A 19,966-nucleotide genomic window follows, 5' to 3' on the forward strand; every position below is an offset into this window, starting at 1 on the left:
TAAAGCCTTAGTAGTTCTATAAGTTGCCTTCTATATTTAAAAACTGCAAAGTCATCTAGATTAGCCCTCTGCTTTAAGATCTCATCTTCACGATGGGGTGACATTCAGGTGACAAGTGGGGAAGGTTAGCAGGAAGAACTTATCCGATCTCTTGGGCAGCCCAGGGTGTCAGACAGATGGAGTCAGTTCTGAGAAGGTCAGGAAGTCAGGGCCCCCGGCACTGAATCCTTGCTGTTCACCGAACCACTGCTTCTCGAGTGAAAGGTTCCTCTTTTGTCAGAATGATTTTCATGGTGTGTTGTTAAGGCACTGGCCATGGATGACTGATAACCTTGGAGAAGCTATCTAAATGCTCTGCCTGCGGTTCCGAGGCATTGGTATTTCGGATGAAAGTTTTCTGGCTCAGCAGAGGGGCGGCCAAGGACCTTTGTGGCAGCAGGTGCTGGTTAGACTGCCTGGATGACAGGGATTCCTGTTTGTTATGCTACTGTTTGTGCGAGCTGAGCACACAGCACACTCCCTGATAATGGGAGAGCAGAAAGCTGTCTCCCTGGGATGAATGCGGTCAGGCTACTCTGTTACTTCCATTCCTTCTTGGGCAGATGTCTAACCGGGTGTGTGTGTGTGTGTGTGTGTGTGTGTGCGCACGCGTGTGCGCGCTGGCAGTGCACGGCTGTGATCTGTGCCATACCCAGGAGTGCCAAATGCTCCTCTTGTGGCGGTCGAGCTTTGAGCTCCACAAATTCTCCATTGGTGTATTCCCTGTAAACCACTTTCTTGTACTGAGAGCCGATCCAGTTTTCAGTGTGGTTCATGAATATATCTCCGTGTCTGCAAATCAGAAGCAACAAGAATTAAAGTTGTTAGAGGGTAGAGAAACCTTGAGTGCTTCTGCATGATTTGGAGGTGTGGGCTCTGGAGCAGTGCTTCCCAAACCTGGCTATGATCAGGATCTCCCTGGGGAGCTGGCCCTTTACATCAGGCTTTGTGGAAGTGGGGCCAGGAATCTGCATTTGAAAGCATCTCTGGGGCTTTAGATGTGGCAGTCCAGCATTGGCCTACATTCCACTCTTGCAAACCACTGCTCTAGAGCCCTGGCGGGACACAGAACAGACTTGTGGGGGAGGGAGAGGGCGGGATGAACTGAGAGAGTATCATTGACGTACATACACACCACCATGTATAAAATAGAGGGCGGGTGCTGCACAGAGAGCCAGCTGGCTGCTCTGTGACACTGGGGGTTCAGCTTGATGCTCTGTGATGGCCTGACCAATGATGGGGAGAGAGCAGTGAGGGAGACTCGAGAGGGAGGCGATATATGCATACTTACAGCTGATTCATGTTGTGTGGCAGAAACCAACACAACATTGTAAAGCAATTAGTCTCAGTTAAAAAAAAAAAACACAAAACCCTGCTGGGTGCTGCATAGGGCCAAACTTACTCAGAGACTCCTAAAGGCACTTTGAGGTTACATTCTGTTCCTGGGACCAACCAACCTCACACACATGCTCACCCATGCACTTGCGCACACCCCACCACCTTGCATTCCTTCAGATTTCGTATGTTGTTCTGTACCTTGCTATGTTTTTCCACTGTAAAGATCTCAAGAAAATCTGGGTTGTGTATTGTGCATATGGATGCGTGCAGTCTCTTCAGTCAGCTCAGGCTCTTTGTGACCCTATGGACTGTAACTCACCAGGCTCCTCTGTCCATGGGATTCTCCAGGCAAGAATACTGGAGTGGGTTGCCATGCCCTCCTCCAGGGGATCTTCCAACCCAGGGATCGAACCCGTGCTTCCTGTGGCTCCTGAATTGTAGGTAGATTCTTTACCACTGGGCCACCAGAGAAGCCCTGTATTCTTCATATACTTATATACAAATATAAATATGGTTGATTCTTGTTATTCACAATAGTGTGCTCTAGAGAGTCACCACAAATACTGAACCATTGTTCCTAAGGGAAATACAGGGTTAGGTTCCTTAAAATCTCTGGTTACAATATATTTATTAACAGATCAATATATAAATTTGATAGATGTGTGTTTCTGTTTAAAGACATCTCATGTGATATATATTGCTGATCCATAAACACTGAACTCATGACCAATAATACACTGACTCATGCTTAGATGAAGCTTATCTAAAACCTGCTTTTCCTCTGTTAGGTATATTACAGCCTTCCAGTGCTTAGGAATCCTAGACAGCATTTCAGCCCTACACTGGATGGGGAGGGACATTTTAAACAGCTAAGTCACCAACAAAAAGAACAAGGAAGAAAAAAGTGACACTAAATAGATGACTAAAAGGACAGTTGGGAGAGCTAAAACAAGGAAACAGAGATGCCTTGTTGGTTTGACCTCTGCTGGGAATGTGAACATCAGGTGACACAAATTTTTCACTGCTCTACAAGTGACCACGAAAGCACCACAAGAATTGATTTGAGGGTTACAGATAAATTTCAGCAAGTGGGCAAATTTGCAAATATGAAATCTGCAAATAATGAGGATCAACTCTATATTTTATCTAGTACCAACCTAGATCACTACAAAAGACAGAAACAAATCTACCAACTTCATCTCCAAAATAAATTGTGCCTCACATTTTCCATGGTCAAACTGCCCACACTATAACCTAAGTCACCGACTTCATCTGTTGATTCACCCGTATTAACTGAAACTTTTCCTCACCGTGTTCTCTGCTCCTGATTCTCCTCCATTCCCTCTCCTGTCTACAGAGATAGAGAGATCCTAAACTACACATTTGAATACATCAGTCCTTGTCGAAAAGATTTTTATGGCTTCCCACTGGCAGACTCCTTGATTTAGCTCTCATACCCCTTTCCCTGAAGCGAAGAGCTGACACATTGGAAAAGACCCTGATGCTGAGAAAGGCTGAAAGCAAAAGGGGAAGGAGGCAGCAGAGGATGAGATGGTTAGGTAGCATCCCCAACTCAATGGACAAGAATTTGAGCAAACTCTGGGAGACAGTGGAGGACAGAGGAGTCTGGAGGGCTGCAGTCCATGCGGTCGCAACGAATCTGACATGACCTAGTGGCTGAACAACAAAACTTCCCCACTTGCCTCTGCCAAGCTCCCAAGCCTGGTTTCCCATCACCACTACCCACAAACTCTATGCTCACACCATTCGGCACACTCCCTCTCTTGAACCCCGAAGGCCCTCCACACCTGCAGAGCTTCCCCATGCTGCCTTCCTGTACTGTCCACCTCTTTAACGGGCCCTCCCTTCAAAGACCACCTCCTCCCAGAAGCCTTCCCTGACCACCCACCCTCTGCCCCTACCACAGTGACTGCATGACTCAACGTGTTTGCTCTAATGTCTTCCCCCTGGAACATGAAATCTGTGCAGAAAGGACCTTCTCAGCACTGTTTGCACAATCCCTGAGCACACAGTAGGTATTTTACAAATGCACGTATACCTTCTACCCCCCACTGTGTGCTTTCCAAGGAAGAAAATTTTCTTCTACTTTTATTTTCCAGGAGTCCTAGTAGCATGTGTGGTGGTGATAAGCCCAGACTCTTGAGCTACCTGTGCTGTTTCCTAGCTTCCCTCCTAAATGAGGTGATAATAATTCACCCAACTCCCAGGAGTGATGTGAGGATCATAGAAGTTGAGACCTGTAAAGCTGTGTCAGCGTCAGACACCTGTTAAGAACCACCTGAGTGCTTACTCTATCGTCATCTCACTGGGAGGTCATGTGACGGTCCTGGGCCAAAGCTGATGGAATGGGAAATGCTCAGCAAAAGGCCTGGCTTATGAAGGGTGGTGCTCAATAGATGCTGAGTCTTACCTCAAATCCCAGGTTAGTTAAATTACATGCACATCAGTCCACAAGTTCAAGAGTGCTAGGAAGTGAAGTCAAAGTCGCTCAGTCGTGTCCAACTCTTTGCAACCCCATGGACTATACAGTCCATGGAATTCTCTAGGTCAGAATACTGGAGTGGGTAGCCTTTCCCTTCCCCAGTGGATCTACCCCACCCAAAGATCAAACCAGGGTCTCCTGCATTGCAGGCAGATTCTTTACCAGATGAGATATAAGGGAATTCTCTATAGCAACCTACTCTCTGTTTTCAAATTCCCTCTCACTGCACAGACCCTGGCATTGTGCTGACAGTCCCATCTGTTGCCTTTCTGGGATCCTGAGTTCTCCCCACTATGTTCTTAAGAAGCCACAGGGAAAGACTTCCAGGTTCCAAGGTGAGGCAGAGGGTCTGTGCTGACCAGGACAATAAATGTTTCAGGGAAAACCCATACTGAGGGGTGGTTTGGAACCCAGAGGTGTCCTAAGATACGGCCTTGGGTCAAACGGTAGATGCAGAGTAACGGGTAGGAGGGCATTTGCTCCTGGGCTCTGATCTACAGGGGTGCCTCAGACTGTCACTGGGACGACCTGCCACTGCAACTCTGTCCTGCAATTTTATCTACAGAGCTGCTGCTTTTTAAACAGGTGAAATCAATTTTAACAATTTCAGTTAACCCAACACAACCAAAAAATGTATCATTTCATCATGTGATAATTGTAAAATATTTATTAGTTATATAGTTTATGTTTTTGTTCATACTGATTCTATGAAATCCAGAGTATGTTTTATACTTACACCTCATCTCAATTTGGACTACCACATTTCAAGTGTTCTGTAGCCAAGTATGGATACAGTCTACTATATTAGTGCTGATCTAGAAGACTGTGGTTGTGGCTCTTCTGTTGTATTTTTAATAGATGAAAATGGTTTCATTTCACTCTGTTGTCATTTATTTATGGGCAAGACCAGAATGGCAGGGACAGGGTGCAGACATACCCACCACCCTCTATCTCTCTAAGAAGCTTGAAAGACAATCCCAGAAGATCAAAGCTAGCTCTTTCTGTCAGCCTGGAGGGATGGGGCTGAAAATAGAAATTACACTGAGTTTCAAGAAAAGAAGGATATATTTCTTACACACTCATTGGCTAGGACTGTACATGTGACAATTATTATACAAGAATGTCTTCAGAGATAGCAGCCTGTTAATGAAATAATTATTTTAGAAAAGACCAAATTAGTGTTCATTTCACTTTATACTGAATTATCCGTTTTTAACTTGTATAGGCAGCACTACTTTGGCAGGGGGCGTGTCTGGTTTAATAAAACGTGTTGGTGAATAATTGGAGTGAAGTGAAGTGAAAGTCACTCAGTCACGTCTGACTCTTTGTGACCCCATGGACTGTAGCCTGCCAGGCTCCTCTGTCCACAGGATTCTCCAGGCAAGAATACTGCAGTGGGTTGCCATTTCCTTCTTCCTGGGAAGGGCTACCCATCCAGGCAACCCACTCCAGTGTTCTTGCCTGGAGAATCCTGTGGACAGAGGAGCCTGGAGGGCTGCTGTCCATAGGGTCGCACAGAGTCGGACATGACCGAAGCGACTTAGCATGCATTCATGCATTGGAGAAGGAAATGGCAACCCACTCCAGTATTCTTGCCTGGAGAATCCCAAGGACAGAGGAGCCTGGTGAGCTGCCGTCTATGGGGTCGCACAGAGTCAGACACGACTGAAGCGACTTAGCAGCAGCAGCCCTTCCCACGGGATGTTTGCAACTCAGGGATCAAACGCAGGTCTCTCACATTGCAGGTGGATTCTTTACTGTCTGAGCCACCAGGAAGCCCAAGAGTACTGGAGTGGGCAGCCTACCCCTTCTCCAGCGGACCTTCCCGACCCAGGGATTGAACCGGGTGGCCTGCATTGCACGTGGGCTCTTTACCAACTGAGCTACCAGGGAAACCTGGTGAATCTTTGAATGAATTTTAAATCATCCTACCCTTGAGGCAAATCTTTTAAAACTGAAGGGTGATTTTGTTTCTTCATTTATCCACAAGGTGGCACCATTATACTCTTTCCATGAGCCTGAACCCTCAAAACAGGCCGAGTAAGAAAAACAGAACTGGTTATGACTCCTAATAGCGAGTGTAGAGGAGTTGGTGGGGGTCATAACAACAGAAGATGCATGAGGGCGCGTGAGGGCTGGGGAAGAGAAGGCAAGGGAAGGGTGATAACAAATATCAAAGAGGACCAGGGCATGAACGTCAGCATGGCATGGTGATGAGAACACGGATTTGTCCTTCAAAAAAGTCAGTGTCCAACTCCACCTCTGTAGTGACTGAGTGAACCAGTCCTCATCTGCATACATGGGGCGGTGCCACCCAGGCAGAAGGTGCTAACCCCGGGGAGGAGGCCTGCAGGCCTGCCCCCCCCCCCCAGACAGTTCAGCCCTGAAGGCCGGGTCGGAGAGCACCCGTGCTCAGCAGCGCGCAAGGTCCTCGAGCCCACGGATTCCTCGGAGCTCGGCACGAGCAGCGCCTTCACAGAAGGGCCAGCCTCGCGGATGCTCTGGAGACGAGGTCAACAACGGGACCTTCCTGCCCCAGCTCGGGGCTCTCCGCCTCCCCCGCCCCTCGGGTGTCCCCGCGGCCAGTGACTGCCGGCGGCCGCCCCCACCCCGGCCCATCTACAGCGCCCCCCCTTTCCCCACCCCGCCATCTGCAGCGCCCCCCCTTTCCCCACCCCGCCCATCTGCAGCGCCCACCCCCCGACCCCCAGCTCTGCGCAGCGGCCCTGCTTCTCGCTGCATCGCTTCCCCCGGTCCCGGGAGGCGAGCCCCTGCGCTGACCTGCCCCGCGCTCGCCAGCCTCCTGGGGACCAGACTGGCTTCAGACGGCTCCCTTGGAGGGGGACGGCGACTTCCCTAGGCTTTCGTGTTCCTGGGTGACATGTCTGTCTGCCAGGACTGGGCAGACAACACCCTTCGGCAAACGCCCAACGTCCACGCACGTGTGCTAACCCACCCCAGAGACGGCGGCGGCTCGGCCTGTGGTACCTTTCCCCTCCTGCGTCCAAGTGCTGCTTTTCGAACTCCCAGTTTTTGTTAGGGGCATAATCCCATTCTACCTCTTCAGCGGCGATGTAAAAGGTTCTTATCATCCCATAGGGCTGCTCAGGAGGGTCCTTATTGCCGCAGCTGCTGACCTCATATATCTGATGCATGCCTCTGGCCAAGTGGTGCAGGGTGGAGCAAAAGACCCTGAAGACGCCTGGAAGAGACACGGCTTGGCGTTTTGCTTTTGGTTTGCTAGCAAACCTCCGTAATTATTACAAAATAACCGGTCAGGTGAATTTTTAAGATATCAACATCCTATAGCATTTAAAAATCAGACCCTAAGAGGAATAAATTACTTGTAAATATATTTACATATGGGGAAAAAATACCATCTGAAATTCATCTGTCATGTCCGAAAACAAATAAAAAAGAAACTTGCAAAGTTGCTGCCAAGAAATGGTTTCTCTGGGTCTCCCCTATTGTACACAATATTAGAGGATAGTCACTCCAGTTTAAAAGGAACTAATTACCTGTCTAGACAAAGTTCAAATTAGGTCATGCTTCTGAAGTCATATCTTTTGCCCTAAAGGCTTTCATAAGCTACAAGGGGCAATATACAAATAAGCTATTACTCTTAAAGCTAAACGTATTTTTCCTTAAGCAGAGGAGAGTCTCATTTCCAGTGGTAGGTCGACATTATGCCAGATGAAAAGGAAAAAGAAATAGCAACCATCATATCTGACTGAGAACTATATGATTTTTTAAGCTGAATTTTCTAGATGCCTTGGCATCAGATATACATATTTTAATTAAATTCACAATAAAATCACACAAAATCAAATTATTGGAAGATGTTAATTCAGGGAAATTTTTGGATCAACAAATCTCCTCTAGTTGACTCTGTTCTCAGAGGTGAATGAGAGTGTGGGTCTCATTAACTATCTACAGTACACAGAGATAGCATCTATCATATCTAAATATTGCCAAATTATCCCTTCAGGATGAGCCCAGACCACTGGTTCATAGGGTACCCTAGCACGCCCAGGCACAAACAGTGACCCTCTGTAAAAACAAAGAGAAGACCCTTCTGACAACAGAGGTGGCCTGAGCTTCCTCTGCGGGTGCTGGTCTCCAGGCAGCCCACTATTTGTGTGCTCACCATCCCTTCAGCAGAGGAGGTATTTTCTTTTCTAAGAAGAAAGAGGAGCTTAAAGGCTTGATTATGGTGATATTTTTACAGATGCGTACTACTTCCACACTCATCAGTTTACATGTATTAAATATACAGCTTTTTGTGTTTCAGTCATACATCAATAAAGTGGTTTTTAAAAAAAAGATCAAAGAGGAAATGTTTGACTTTCAGCTGACAGGCTACTCTACCCATGTTTGGGTACTCCTTTTAGCTTAGAGGATGGGACGGCAATAGGTGAAATGACTCAGCTTTTCAGCAGTCACTGATTTATGCTCACCGCCAAACATAAACTGGAAAGCATTGTCATGTAACTCTTAAGAAGCCTGTAGGGCCCATGAGTAAGTAACCATGTCCCTAAAATTATTCCAGCCTTCCCTAGCTTTGAATGCTGTTTCTATGGATTAAAACTATTTGGCTGTTTCCCTCTTGTCCCCTGTGTGGTCTTGAAGAGTGAATTTTTAAAAAGTAAGTGTTCCAAAGGCATCCCTTGGGGTGATTCATAATTGATCAATCAACTAATATAGAAAGGTTGAATACTAGAAGCTTACAAGGCAAGGATTAATGGAGCTCCTAGTCTGAGGCAGTTCTTTGGCAAAAGTTTTGAAGCTCAAACCTCTTTTTTCTTTAAAAATCCATGTATTTTATTTGGTAGGTAAGTCATGGAGACTTTTCCTCTCTCAACCTGATAACTGAATGTAAAATCATGGAGAAAAGATGCATTTACACTCACAGCGGCCAGAAGTGAATGTTGAGGTGGGGTTAGGTGGCTCCCAGGGTCCATATGTTTTCTATATATTTCTTTGATGACTTAAAATTTTAGATTTGTCTCAGGTAGAAATGTTTAACGTTTAAAGTGGTGACATAAGTCATAGTTACTACTTGTTAATAGAAAAGACTAGCTTTGAAGAGCTTTATTTTCTTTTCTCTTTGAATTTTTTTCCCCTCAAGTCTCAAATTCTTTACCAGTGACAGGGAGTAGCATCTAAAATGCAGTTCCAGTGTGAAGGAAAGAAATAAATACCTCTTCATAAAGGAGACAGAGCAGGCAAGTACTTATCTTGAGTAGCATATTGGTTTCATTTTAAGACCAATGAAAAAGTTGGTTTGGAGAACCATGTTGAATATCCACAGCATTTACTATTCTTATTTTCCATGAGAGAGCATATGCTGCCAAATATTACTCTTTATCTTTTATTAAAATACCCTGGTGACCTAATTGACTTGTTAATCTCTAAGAGAAGGGATGGGTACTGGCACTTTAATGGGCTCTCCATGGACTCCGGATTCAACACAGCTTACTTGCTGGGCACCCAAGCGAGTGACAATAGGCAAGTCCCTGTTTGGACTCATCAAGAGACCACTATCGATATCTAGAGAAGGGAGTCAAGTTCACGTCTACAAACTGGAAGCAACCATCAGGCTGCTCATGTCTGGTTGATGCTTCCGAGCAGCAACTAAAATGAAGTTTGTGTTTAAAGAGAATAAACAAGCAAACAAAATTACTCTTTCTTGGGGCTGAATTGTTCATGGATATAAATCAAGAGCATTCTCCTAGGATTTGTGAGGCCAGGTCGTTTAGAGGACTTCTACTTCTCCTTTACGGATGTTATTAGATGCTTTTCCTCTGTCCTTCACATTAAGTGTTTGAAATACAATAGTCAGGATTCTCTGATTCTACTCAAGGCTATATTTCCTTCTGCACACCCAGAAGTGCCCAAATTCAACCAGTTTCTTCTGGGGGAAGACCCTAAGAGTACTTGCCTGAAGATAGGAATCTGGTCACCTGAGCTGGCCCTGCCACGTTTACCTGCACGGTCTGGCTGCATGAATGCCGTTGTGGAGACGTGGGGAAACAGGGCCAGGGAGTCCCGGTGAGTCCCTCGTAGGTGGATTGTGTTCCCTTGAAAATAAACTCCATGCATATCCGTGTCGGTGCCCATTCCAATCAGATGCCAGGAGACTCTATCCTTTTTGCACATGGTTAGGCCTGGCTGGTTGCCATACATGTAGCCATTAATAGCTAAATGGAAGGAAAAGAAGAGCAGAGCCCACTGTTATTCTGTAGATATGCTAAAAGCGCATCACCTTAGTGAAAGATTATCAGTGCATATGGGGGCAGTGGTGTTCAAGTTCAAAATTTACAGAAGATCCTACTATCAGAGAATGAAGAGTATGGGGAAAAAGTCAGATGGTGTATCAAATTTAAATGGAGACTGAATTTAATAATGAATAATGAAAATACACTAAAACAGTGAAACTGTTCTATTTAACAATGTATACACAGGACATGAATTCTAAGAATTAATAAGAAATAAACAAGTTACTTTCTGAAGCAATATTTTTTCTGACAAAATTATTTGATAGCATTATATAATATCCTTCATTTCACATTTTAGTTTTGCAGATTATAAAGAGCATCATCCTTGAAAAAATGTTTTAATATTTAAAAATATTTAAATATTAAATATTTGAAATATTAAATATAATACCAATATACTAATTATATAATATATTAAACATTAAATTAACATTAATTTAACATTTACATTAACATTAACAAGCATTAACAAAATTTAACATTAATTAAAATATATTAAAACATTAAATATTTGTATTATTGAATATTAATATATTATATATTCATTATATACAACTAGCACATAATATATTAATATTATATAATTAATATATTAATTAATATTAATATTAAATATTAAGATATTTTTAAAAGGTTTCATGAATTTCCCAAAAGTCTTTTTTAAAAACTGTTGATGTGGAAGTCATTTTCTTTTAAGGTTCTTATCCTGTCATCTCCCTTGTTAAGCGTCTTTTCCTCAGTTATTCATTTAATTCTGTCAGATCCTCATTTGCCAATGGTTTTGCTTTTCATTCTAGAAGTTATCAGACATCCCTTCACTGATTTTATGAATCTTGCATCACTTGAAAGACTTGCAATTGATTGATATCATATTTGCATGTCTGGTCAGGGAAGAGGGATTTGAGGAGTGGGGAAGGGACACTGAGTTTGAATAAATAATTTTGCCTTATGATAATTTTGATTTTCCAACTTCAGTAAAATAACTGACAAGACTTTGAATAATGATCACTTAGATATGAAAAGTCTTTGTACCTCCAGAAATGCAAATTGCTTTTCTCTTTGACATCAACCTCAATCCACTGACAGCGGCTACATGCGCCCCCTCTGGGGAATGACCGCTATGACAGTACACTGAGGGGTGACTGCGCCTCATTGTGTCTCAGGTTTGATGTCCCGGAGAGAGACACCCCCCACTCCACTCCTTCTACGGCCCATCCGCCACACACATAAGTGGTCTCCTGTTAGAATCTCGTTGTCAAATAAAATTACCTTTTGTTTCTTTATCTAAGGGGTGAGTGGTGTTTGGTAATTTTACTCAAATGTCTGGAATTATTAGCAGAAATTTCAAGAAGCCCTGAAGCTGCTGAGAAGAATATCACACATTCTGAAGAAAACCTTTGATCATGCTGTTGCAAATAAACTGTCTTGTCCATTGAATGTTAAATAGATATCATTGTAATTTTTTTAATTTATGTATTTTAATTACTAATTGCTTTACAATATTGCAGTGGGTTTTGCCATACATTGACATGAATCAGCCATGGGTGTACAAGGGTGTACATTCCAAATCTCCCTCCCACCTCCCTCCCCATCCCATTGTAAATTGTAGTGCTAACAATTTAGCCCTTGGCTGGCTGGTAGAGAATTCTCTGTTGCCTTGGAACTTCACTTTCCTGATAATTCCCTGGTGATTCAGTAGTTAGGATTCCACATTCTCACTGCTGGAGGCCCAGGTCAGGAAATTAAGATACCACAAAGCTGTGTGGCATGCCCTCACCCCCTCTAGAAAAGCCTCTTTTTCAGGAACATTCATTCATTCATTTATATATTTAACAAACAGATTGGAACATAGACTGTATAACATGAGCAAAGCAAACATTGTATGCCATGTAAGGCATTGTCTCTTTGGTATTGTGGCCAACTATCTCCTACTCATGCAAGCAAGACTGGAGACAAAATTTAATTTATAATTAATGTGAAGCTTTATTTTTTCCAGTGGTCATGTATGGATGTGAGAATTGGACTGTGAAGAAATCTGAGCGCCGAAGAATTGATGCTTTTGAACCGTGGTGTTGGAGAAGACTCTTGAGAGTCCCTTCTCCTACAAGGAGATCCAACCAGTTCATCCTAAAGGAGATCCGTCCTGGGTGTTCATTGGAAGGACTGATGCTGAAACTGAAACTCCAATACTTTGGCCACCTCATGCGAAGAGTTGACTCATTGGAAAAGCCCCTGATGCTGGGAGGGATTGGGGGCAGGAGAAGAAGGGGACGACAGAAGATGAGATGGCTGGATGGCATCACCGACTCGATGGGCATGAGTTTGAGTAAACTCCGGGAGTTGGTGATGGACAGGGAGGCCTGGTGTGCTGCGATTCATGGGGTCACAAAGAGTTGGACATGACTGAGCAACTGAACTGAACTAAATGTGAAGCTTAAACTAAATACATAATTTCCTTGAATTTTGCCTTAAACATGACACATTCTGCAGGTCTAAAATATACAAATGTATTTCAAATTGCCAAACCAAGAAGGGACTAGATTTGACATGATCCATTAGGTTGTTTTCTGTTTTCTATATATAGGCTTCTCTGTATATAGATCCCTCTTGCAGTCTAGCTTTTCCATTAAGGAATTGCTATGTTTTCTAATTTATAGCTTAGTTTACCTTTTTACTGACTATTAGAAAGGTTGGTAACAAATTTTGTCTTCAGCTGTAACAAATTTTTTTTGTAGAAGATGATGTTGAAAGTGCATTATACCTTGTTTTCCATTGGTCCAAGAAGGGGTTCAGTTGGAACAGAGCATCTGAAACCACAGAAGTCTGAGCTGGTACTGTGAGTCACTTGGAACCTTGAACATTTTTGGACTTCCATGGGAGAAAGGGAGACTTTTTTTTGCACTTCTTTGGGAGAGAAGGGGAAGGCTATTTCATTATTTTCTCATAATGTTTTAAAGACAATAAATAGATGCTATGCTTGATCCTAAAAGAAGGTCTGTTATATTGCCATGTTTGCTTTAGGCATTGAAAGAAATTTTTATTGAAACATATTTGATTTATAATATTATATTAGTTTTAAGTGTACAACATGGTGATTCAATATGTTTATAGATTATACTCCATTTAAGGTTAATATAAAATTATGGCAATATTTCTGTATGTTATATAATATACCCTTGTAGCTTATTTATTTTATTCATAGTAGTATCTTTTTCTTAATCCCGGAGTCCTACCTTACCCCTTCACCCTTCCCTCTCCCCACCAATAACCATTAGTTTGTTCTCTATACCTGTGAATTTGGTTTTCTGCTGTTGTTGTATATATTCATTTGTTCTATTTTTTAGATTTCATATATAAGTGAAAGCATACAATATTTGTCTTTCTCTGTCTGACTTATTTCACTAAGCATAATATTCTCTAGTTCCATCCATGTTGTTGCAAATGGCAGAATTTCATTCCTTTTTTTATGCCTGAGTTTTATTCCTTATATATGTGTGTGTATCTATATATATGTATGTGTATGTATATATATATACATGAACATTGGGCTGCATGCATCATTTTGAATTAGTGGTTTTGGAGTTTTTTGTTTCCAGAACTGAAATTGTTGGGTTATATGGTAGTTCTGTTTTTATTTTTTTGAGACACTGCCAAACTGTTTTCCACAATGGCTGCATCAATTTACATTTCCACCAACTGTGTATAAGGGTTCCCTTTTCTCCACATCCTCTCTAGCATTTGCTGTTTGTGTCCTTGTTGATGATAGTTATTCTGACTGATGTGCACTGATATCTCATCGTGGTTTCGATTTGCATCTCTCTGATGTAGCAGTGTTGTTGAGCATCTTTTCAGGTGCCTGTTGGTTGGCCATCTGTATGTCCTCTTTGGAAAAATGTCTATTCAGTTCTTCTGCCCCATTTTTAATCACATTGTTTGTTTCTTTGATTTTGAGTTGTACAAGTTATATATATTTGTTGACTATTAATCTCTTGTCAGGCATATCATTTGCAAACATTTTCTCCCATTCAGTATGTTGTCTTTTCATTTTGTTGATGTTTTCCTTTGCTGTGCACAAGCTTTTTAATTTAATTAGATCTCATTTACTTATTTTTACTTTTATTTTCTTTACTTTAGGAGACAGATCCAAAAAACTATTGCTGGGATTTATGTCAAAGAGTGTTCTGCCTCTGTTTTTCTCTGGGAGTTTCATAGTATCCAGTCTTACATTTAGATCTTTAATTCATTTTATTTTTGTATTCTGGTGTTACAGAATCTTCTAATTTCATTCTTTTACATGCAGTTGTCCAATTTTCCCTGAAACACTTATTATAGAGACTGTCTTTTCTCCATTCTATATTCTTGCCTCCTTTGTCATAGAGTAATTGACCAGAATCACATGGGTTTATTTTTAGCCTCTCTATTCTGTTCCTTTGGGAAAAGTTTTCAATTAGCAATAATCACGCCTCGGATAAACCTCATTGGCTACAATACTGCCACTGCGCAAAGCTTATTCTGTTCCTTTGATCTGTGTCTGGTTTTGTGCCAGTGCCAAACTATTTTGATTACTACGCTAACTCACTTCAGTTGTGTCCAACTCTTTGTGACCCTACGGACTGTAGCCCTCCAGGCTCCTCTATCCATGGGATTCTCCAGGCAAGAATACTCGAGTGAGTTGCTTTACCCTCCTCCGGGGATCTTCTCAACCCAGGGATGGAATTCTGTGTCCCTTATGTCTCTTGCATTAGCAGGTGGATTCTTTACCATTAGCGCCACCTGGGAAGCCCCTTGATTGTCTAAAGTCAAGCAGCATTGAGTCCTTCAGCTCTGTTCTTTCTCAAAATTCGTTTGGCTTTTTGGGGTCTTTTGTGTTTCTATACAAATTTTAAAATTATTTGTTTTAGTTCTGTGAAAAATGCCCTTGATATTTTGATAGAGATTGCATTGAATCCGTAGATTGCCTTGAGCAGAATGGTCATTTAAAAATATTGATTCTTACCAACCAAAGTCACAGTATATCTTTGCCATCTGTTTTTGTCTTTTCCATCTTCGGTTTCTTTCATCAATGTCATATAGTTTTCTGAGTACAAGTCCTTTGCCTCTTCAGATAGGTTTATTCCTAGGTATTTTATTCTTTTTGGTGAGATGGTAAGTGAGATTGTTTTCTTAATTTCTTTTTTTTTATAATGCATTGTTAGTGTCTATAAATGCAACAGATTTCTGTATATTAATTTTGTATTCTGCAACTTTACTAACTTCATTGATGAGCTCTAGTAGTTTTCTGGTGACTTCATTAGGATTTTTAATGTATTGTATGCCACCTGAAAACAGTAATAGTTTTACTTCTTCCATTCCAATTTGGATGACTTATTTCCTTTTCTTTGGATTACTGTGACTTAGACTCCCATTATTATGTTGAATAAAAGTGGCAAGAGTGGGTATCCTTGTCTCATTCCTAATGTTACAGGAAATGCTTTCAGCTTTTCACCATTGAGTATAATGTTAGCTGTGGATTTGTCACATATGGCTTTTATTATATTAAGGTAAGTTCCCTCTATGCCCACTTTCTGGAGAATTTTTTATCAAAAATGGGTGGTGAATTTTGTCAAAAGCTTTTTCTGCATCTATTGAGAGGATCATACTGTTTTTACTCTTCAGTTTGTTAATGTGGTATATCACATTGGTTATTTGTGGGTATTAAAAAAATCCTTGCATCCCTGAGATATATTCCACTTGATCATAGTGCATTATCCTTTTAATATATTATTAGATTCAGTTGGATAATATTTTGTTGAGGATTTTTGCATATGTGTTCACTGGTGATATTGGCCTGTAATTTTCCTTTTTTGTGTGTGATACTTTCATCTGGTTTTAGTATCAGGGTGATGGTGGACTCATAGAATGAGTTTGGAAGCATTCTTTTCTCTGCAATTATTTGGAATAGTTTTAAAATGTAGGTGTTAACTCTTCTCTAAACATTTGGTAGAATTCCAATTCTACCCTATGGTGAAGCCATCTGGTCCTGGATTTTTGTTTGTTGGGAGTTTTTTAATTAGTGACTCAATTTCATTACTGGTAAGTAGTATATTCATATTTTCTATTTATTCCTGGTTCAGTCTTAGTAGATTGTGCATTTTTAAGGATTTGTCCATTTCTTCCAGGTTGTCCATTTTATTGGCAAATAGATGCTTGTAGTAGTCTTTTATGTTCCTTTATATTTCTGTGGTATCTGTTGTAACCTCTCCTTTTTCATTTTTGATTTTATTGATCTGGGTCCTCTCTATTTTTTTCTTGATGAGTCTAGTTAAAGGTTTATCAATTTTATTTAACTTTGCAAAGAACCAGCTTTCAATTTCATTGATCCTTTCTATTTTTGTCTCTATTTCACTTATTTCTGTTCTTATCATTATGACTTCTTATCTTTCACTAACATTAGGATTTATTTGCTCTTTCTCTAGATTTTTTAGGTATAAAGTTAGGTTTTTATTTGAAATTTTTCTTTTCCTGAAGTAAGCTTTTAAATTCTGTTTTAGAACCATTTTTGCTATCTCATAAGTTTTAGATTGTCATGTTTTTATTTTCATTTATCTCTAGGTATTTTTTAATTTCCTCTTCAGTGATGCATTGGTTGTTCAGCCTTCACATGTTGTGTTTTTTTGGAGTTTTTTACTCAAAGTTAATTTCCAGTCTTATATAGCATTGTTTTCAGAAAAGGTGCTTGATGTGTCTTCAATTTTCTTAAATTTACAGAGGTTTGTTTAGTGGCTTAGCATATAATCTATCCTGGAGAATGTTCTGTTTGCACTTGAAAAGAATGTGTATTCTGTTACTCTTGGATGAAATTTTATATATATATCTGTATATATACACAGATAGATATATACATAACTGTAATTTTCTACATTTATTATGTACTGTGACCTTTGCTAGTTCAAATTTTGTATTATTTTATCTAAAGCTGATGAAGTGCTTTAGAAGTACTAATTAAGTTTCACATCTCTTGAGATGGGGAAGTTTCACCATACCTTGTGAGGCTAGAGCCACAAAATATTTTAGTCATGACCAAGGACAATACTCAAGAAACCAAGCTTAAGATAACTAAAGCATTCCAAGCATTTTCACTTCAAATGTGATTATGACTTGACTTTATAGGAGGAAAAGATTTTTCATACCGTGCATTCGGTTGGACTTCACAAACTCTTTATCCTCCTTGTCAACGCTGAAGGGATGCCAGGTAAACTTCTGAATATTTTCATCAAGATACCTGCTCAGATTCTCATCAAAGACTGTGATTAGTAGGTAAAATTCCTTGTCTATTCCTTTCTACAGAGAAGAAAGAAATAAATGTATTAAAGTATAGCTTGGAAGACTTCTTAGTTCTGCTTCACTTTCAAAATTAACATGAAGTAACACAAAGTAAATTAGGATCAACATCAGCCATAGATTTACTGGATCATTTTGTAAATCAAGATTCTGATAAATTCATTCTACACCCAATAAATTCATCTTCCTCATTACATCCTTTCCCCTCCCCATGTGACCTCCTCAGAGGAAGTAAGTCCCTGTTCAGAAGCTTTCCTAATCTTCGGTACTCCTGTTCTCAGGCTGGTCATCACCACGTTATTTTCGTCACTCTAAACTCCGTGTCCTGGCCTCGGCCTCTCTGACCTCATCTCCTTGTATTCACCCCCTAGCTCACTCCAGCCACCCTGATCTTTTGCCCCTCTGTGAACACACCTACTTCATTCCTGCCTCAAGACATTTTCACATGCTGTTCCCGTTGTCTAGAAGGTTCTCCTAGGTCTTGCCCGGCTCCCTCCCTTATTCTGTTCCATTCTCTGCACCAATATCACCTCCCCAGAGCACTCTCTCCCCACCCTAGCTAAAAGTCCCTCATCTTCCCTCTTGCCTACAAACTCACTCACTTTTCCACACTCTACTCTTCTTTGTAGCACTTATCTCCACCTAAAATATTTTAAGTATGCACTTAAATTTTTGACTATTGTCCCACTGTAATGTAGGCTTTGATAGGATAGGCAAGTTTTGCGTATCTCTATGCATTCCCAGCTCCAACAAAAATGTCTGAAAAACTCAGCACTTAATACAAGTTTTTGAGTGAGATAATGAATTCATGTCATTCATGGCTTTGCTAAATTATATTAATTTGAGTTGATAATGAGGAACTAATTCCCATTGTGGATATTCCTAAGCCATCTATTTGAATATTACTGACCACACAGCATACTGAATTGTTAAAATCTGCTTTTCTTTAAAGCTGAACCAGAGAGGTAACTGTGTTTTCTGTCTCTCAACCATCTTCCCACCTCTAATGGACTCCCTCCCAATCTACCCTTCATCCTGTCACCTACTCCAGAGGGACCCACACCAGTGCCATCTGATCACATCTCTCTCCTACTCAATCTGGACAATACAATGTAATTCACAGTGATAGGTCCCTGCCTACCTTCTCAGCCTCATCTCTTGGCCCTTCCCTCCTGACACCTGAACCAACGCAAGCCCAAGATCCTTGCAGCAATCTGAACTTGCTGTGTTCAGCAGGCCTCTGTCCTTTATGCGTGTTCTCCCTCAACTTTGATGGTCTACCACCCTAATCCAACTGCAAGGGGCAGCTTAGCTGTCCCAGCTCTGTGATGCTTTCTTAACTCCTCATTGAAGGTAAGGTTATTTTTTACTTTATGTTCTTACTATAACTTATGTACATTTACTGCTTTTATCACACGGTGTTTTAGAAGGCAATAGCTTTAGATTTGGGGCTATGAAAAGAAACAATATAGGCTTAAGATTTTTCAAAATAAAATATTAAAACTGGAGGGGGAAAAAGGGATCAAATATATTGGGAAAGATATCGGGTTCTAGTGCCATTTTGCTTACATGTTATAACAACTGAGACAAATGACTTGTCTTCTCTAAGTCCTAGTTCCCTCATTTGCAAAATGAGGATATGAGTTGTCCCTATTTCATATTTTTTGAAGGGTTAAATTTGATACTATAGGCAAAGCACTTGATGCATCCTCTAGCAAACACTAAGTACCTGGTGTTAACTGCTATTAACTGTGGTTGTGTTTGTAGGCAGGATGAGAAGGAACCACTGAGAGGAATTCAGTTGGAGAGCCTCATCATCTGAGAGTCATCTGTAGGGTAACTGGGTCTATGAAAGGGGAAATTAGCCCAGGGGGAGGTTAGAAGGTAGGTATAGGACCCTGTGTAGTGATTAATTTTGTGTCAACTTGTTGGGGTGCCCAGATATTTGGTCAAACTTTTTTCTAGCTATTTCCATGAAGGTGTGCTTGGATGAGATTAACATCTGATTCAGTAACTAAGTGAAGCAGATCGCCCTCCCTAGTGTGGGTGAGCCTCATCCAATCATTTGAAGGCCTTAACAGAAAAACAAAAAATCTGACCCTCTCATAAGTAAAAGGGGATTCTTCTTGCCTTTGAACTGGAACATCAGCTTTTGCTTGCGTTTGAACCCAAACTCAAACACAGGCTCTTCCTTTCAAGACCCTGCTGGTCTTTTGGGTCTCTTGAGTCTCTTTCTATGACTCACCCTGCATATCTTGAAACTTGTCATCCTCCATAGTCATGTGAGCCTGCTCCTTATCATAATTTTCTTTCTATCTATATATACATCCTAATAGTTCTTCTTTTCTACAGAACTAGGATTAATGCCAAATATAAAATATACCATTTAAACAAATAGCTTGCTATTTCCCTTGGTAAAATAATTCAAAATGATTAAGTAGCTGACTTTTCCTCTTCCATCAGTGTGTTTAATATCATGTAGAAATAG

At 41.0% G+C, this 19,966-nt stretch overlaps 1 protein-coding gene and 1 pseudogene across 1 annotated transcript in view; both read right to left on the minus strand.

Annotated features, from left to right (window-relative positions):
* HEPHL1 (hephaestin like 1) overlaps positions 1–19,966 on the minus strand; it is an 89,802-nt gene that overhangs the window by 22,811 nt on the left and 47,025 nt on the right. The window contains exons 10-13 of the mRNA XM_065936785.1: positions 17,328–17,478; positions 9,868–10,080; positions 6,869–7,082; positions 692–831 (exon numbers count right to left, since the gene is read on the minus strand). Of these exons, the coding sequence (XP_065792857.1) occupies positions 692–831; positions 6,869–7,082; positions 9,868–10,080; positions 17,328–17,478 (718 nt within the window). The remainder of the gene's footprint in view (positions 1–691; positions 832–6,868; positions 7,083–9,867; positions 10,081–17,327; positions 17,479–19,966) is intronic.
* On the minus strand, positions 14,585–14,666 carry LOC136170189 (U4 spliceosomal RNA; annotated as a pseudogene).

Source organism: Muntiacus reevesi, chromosome 5 (genome assembly GCF_963930625.1).
Source record: "Muntiacus reevesi chromosome 5, mMunRee1.1, whole genome shotgun sequence".
Lineage (NCBI taxonomy): Eukaryota > Metazoa > Chordata > Mammalia > Artiodactyla > Cervidae > Muntiacus > Muntiacus reevesi.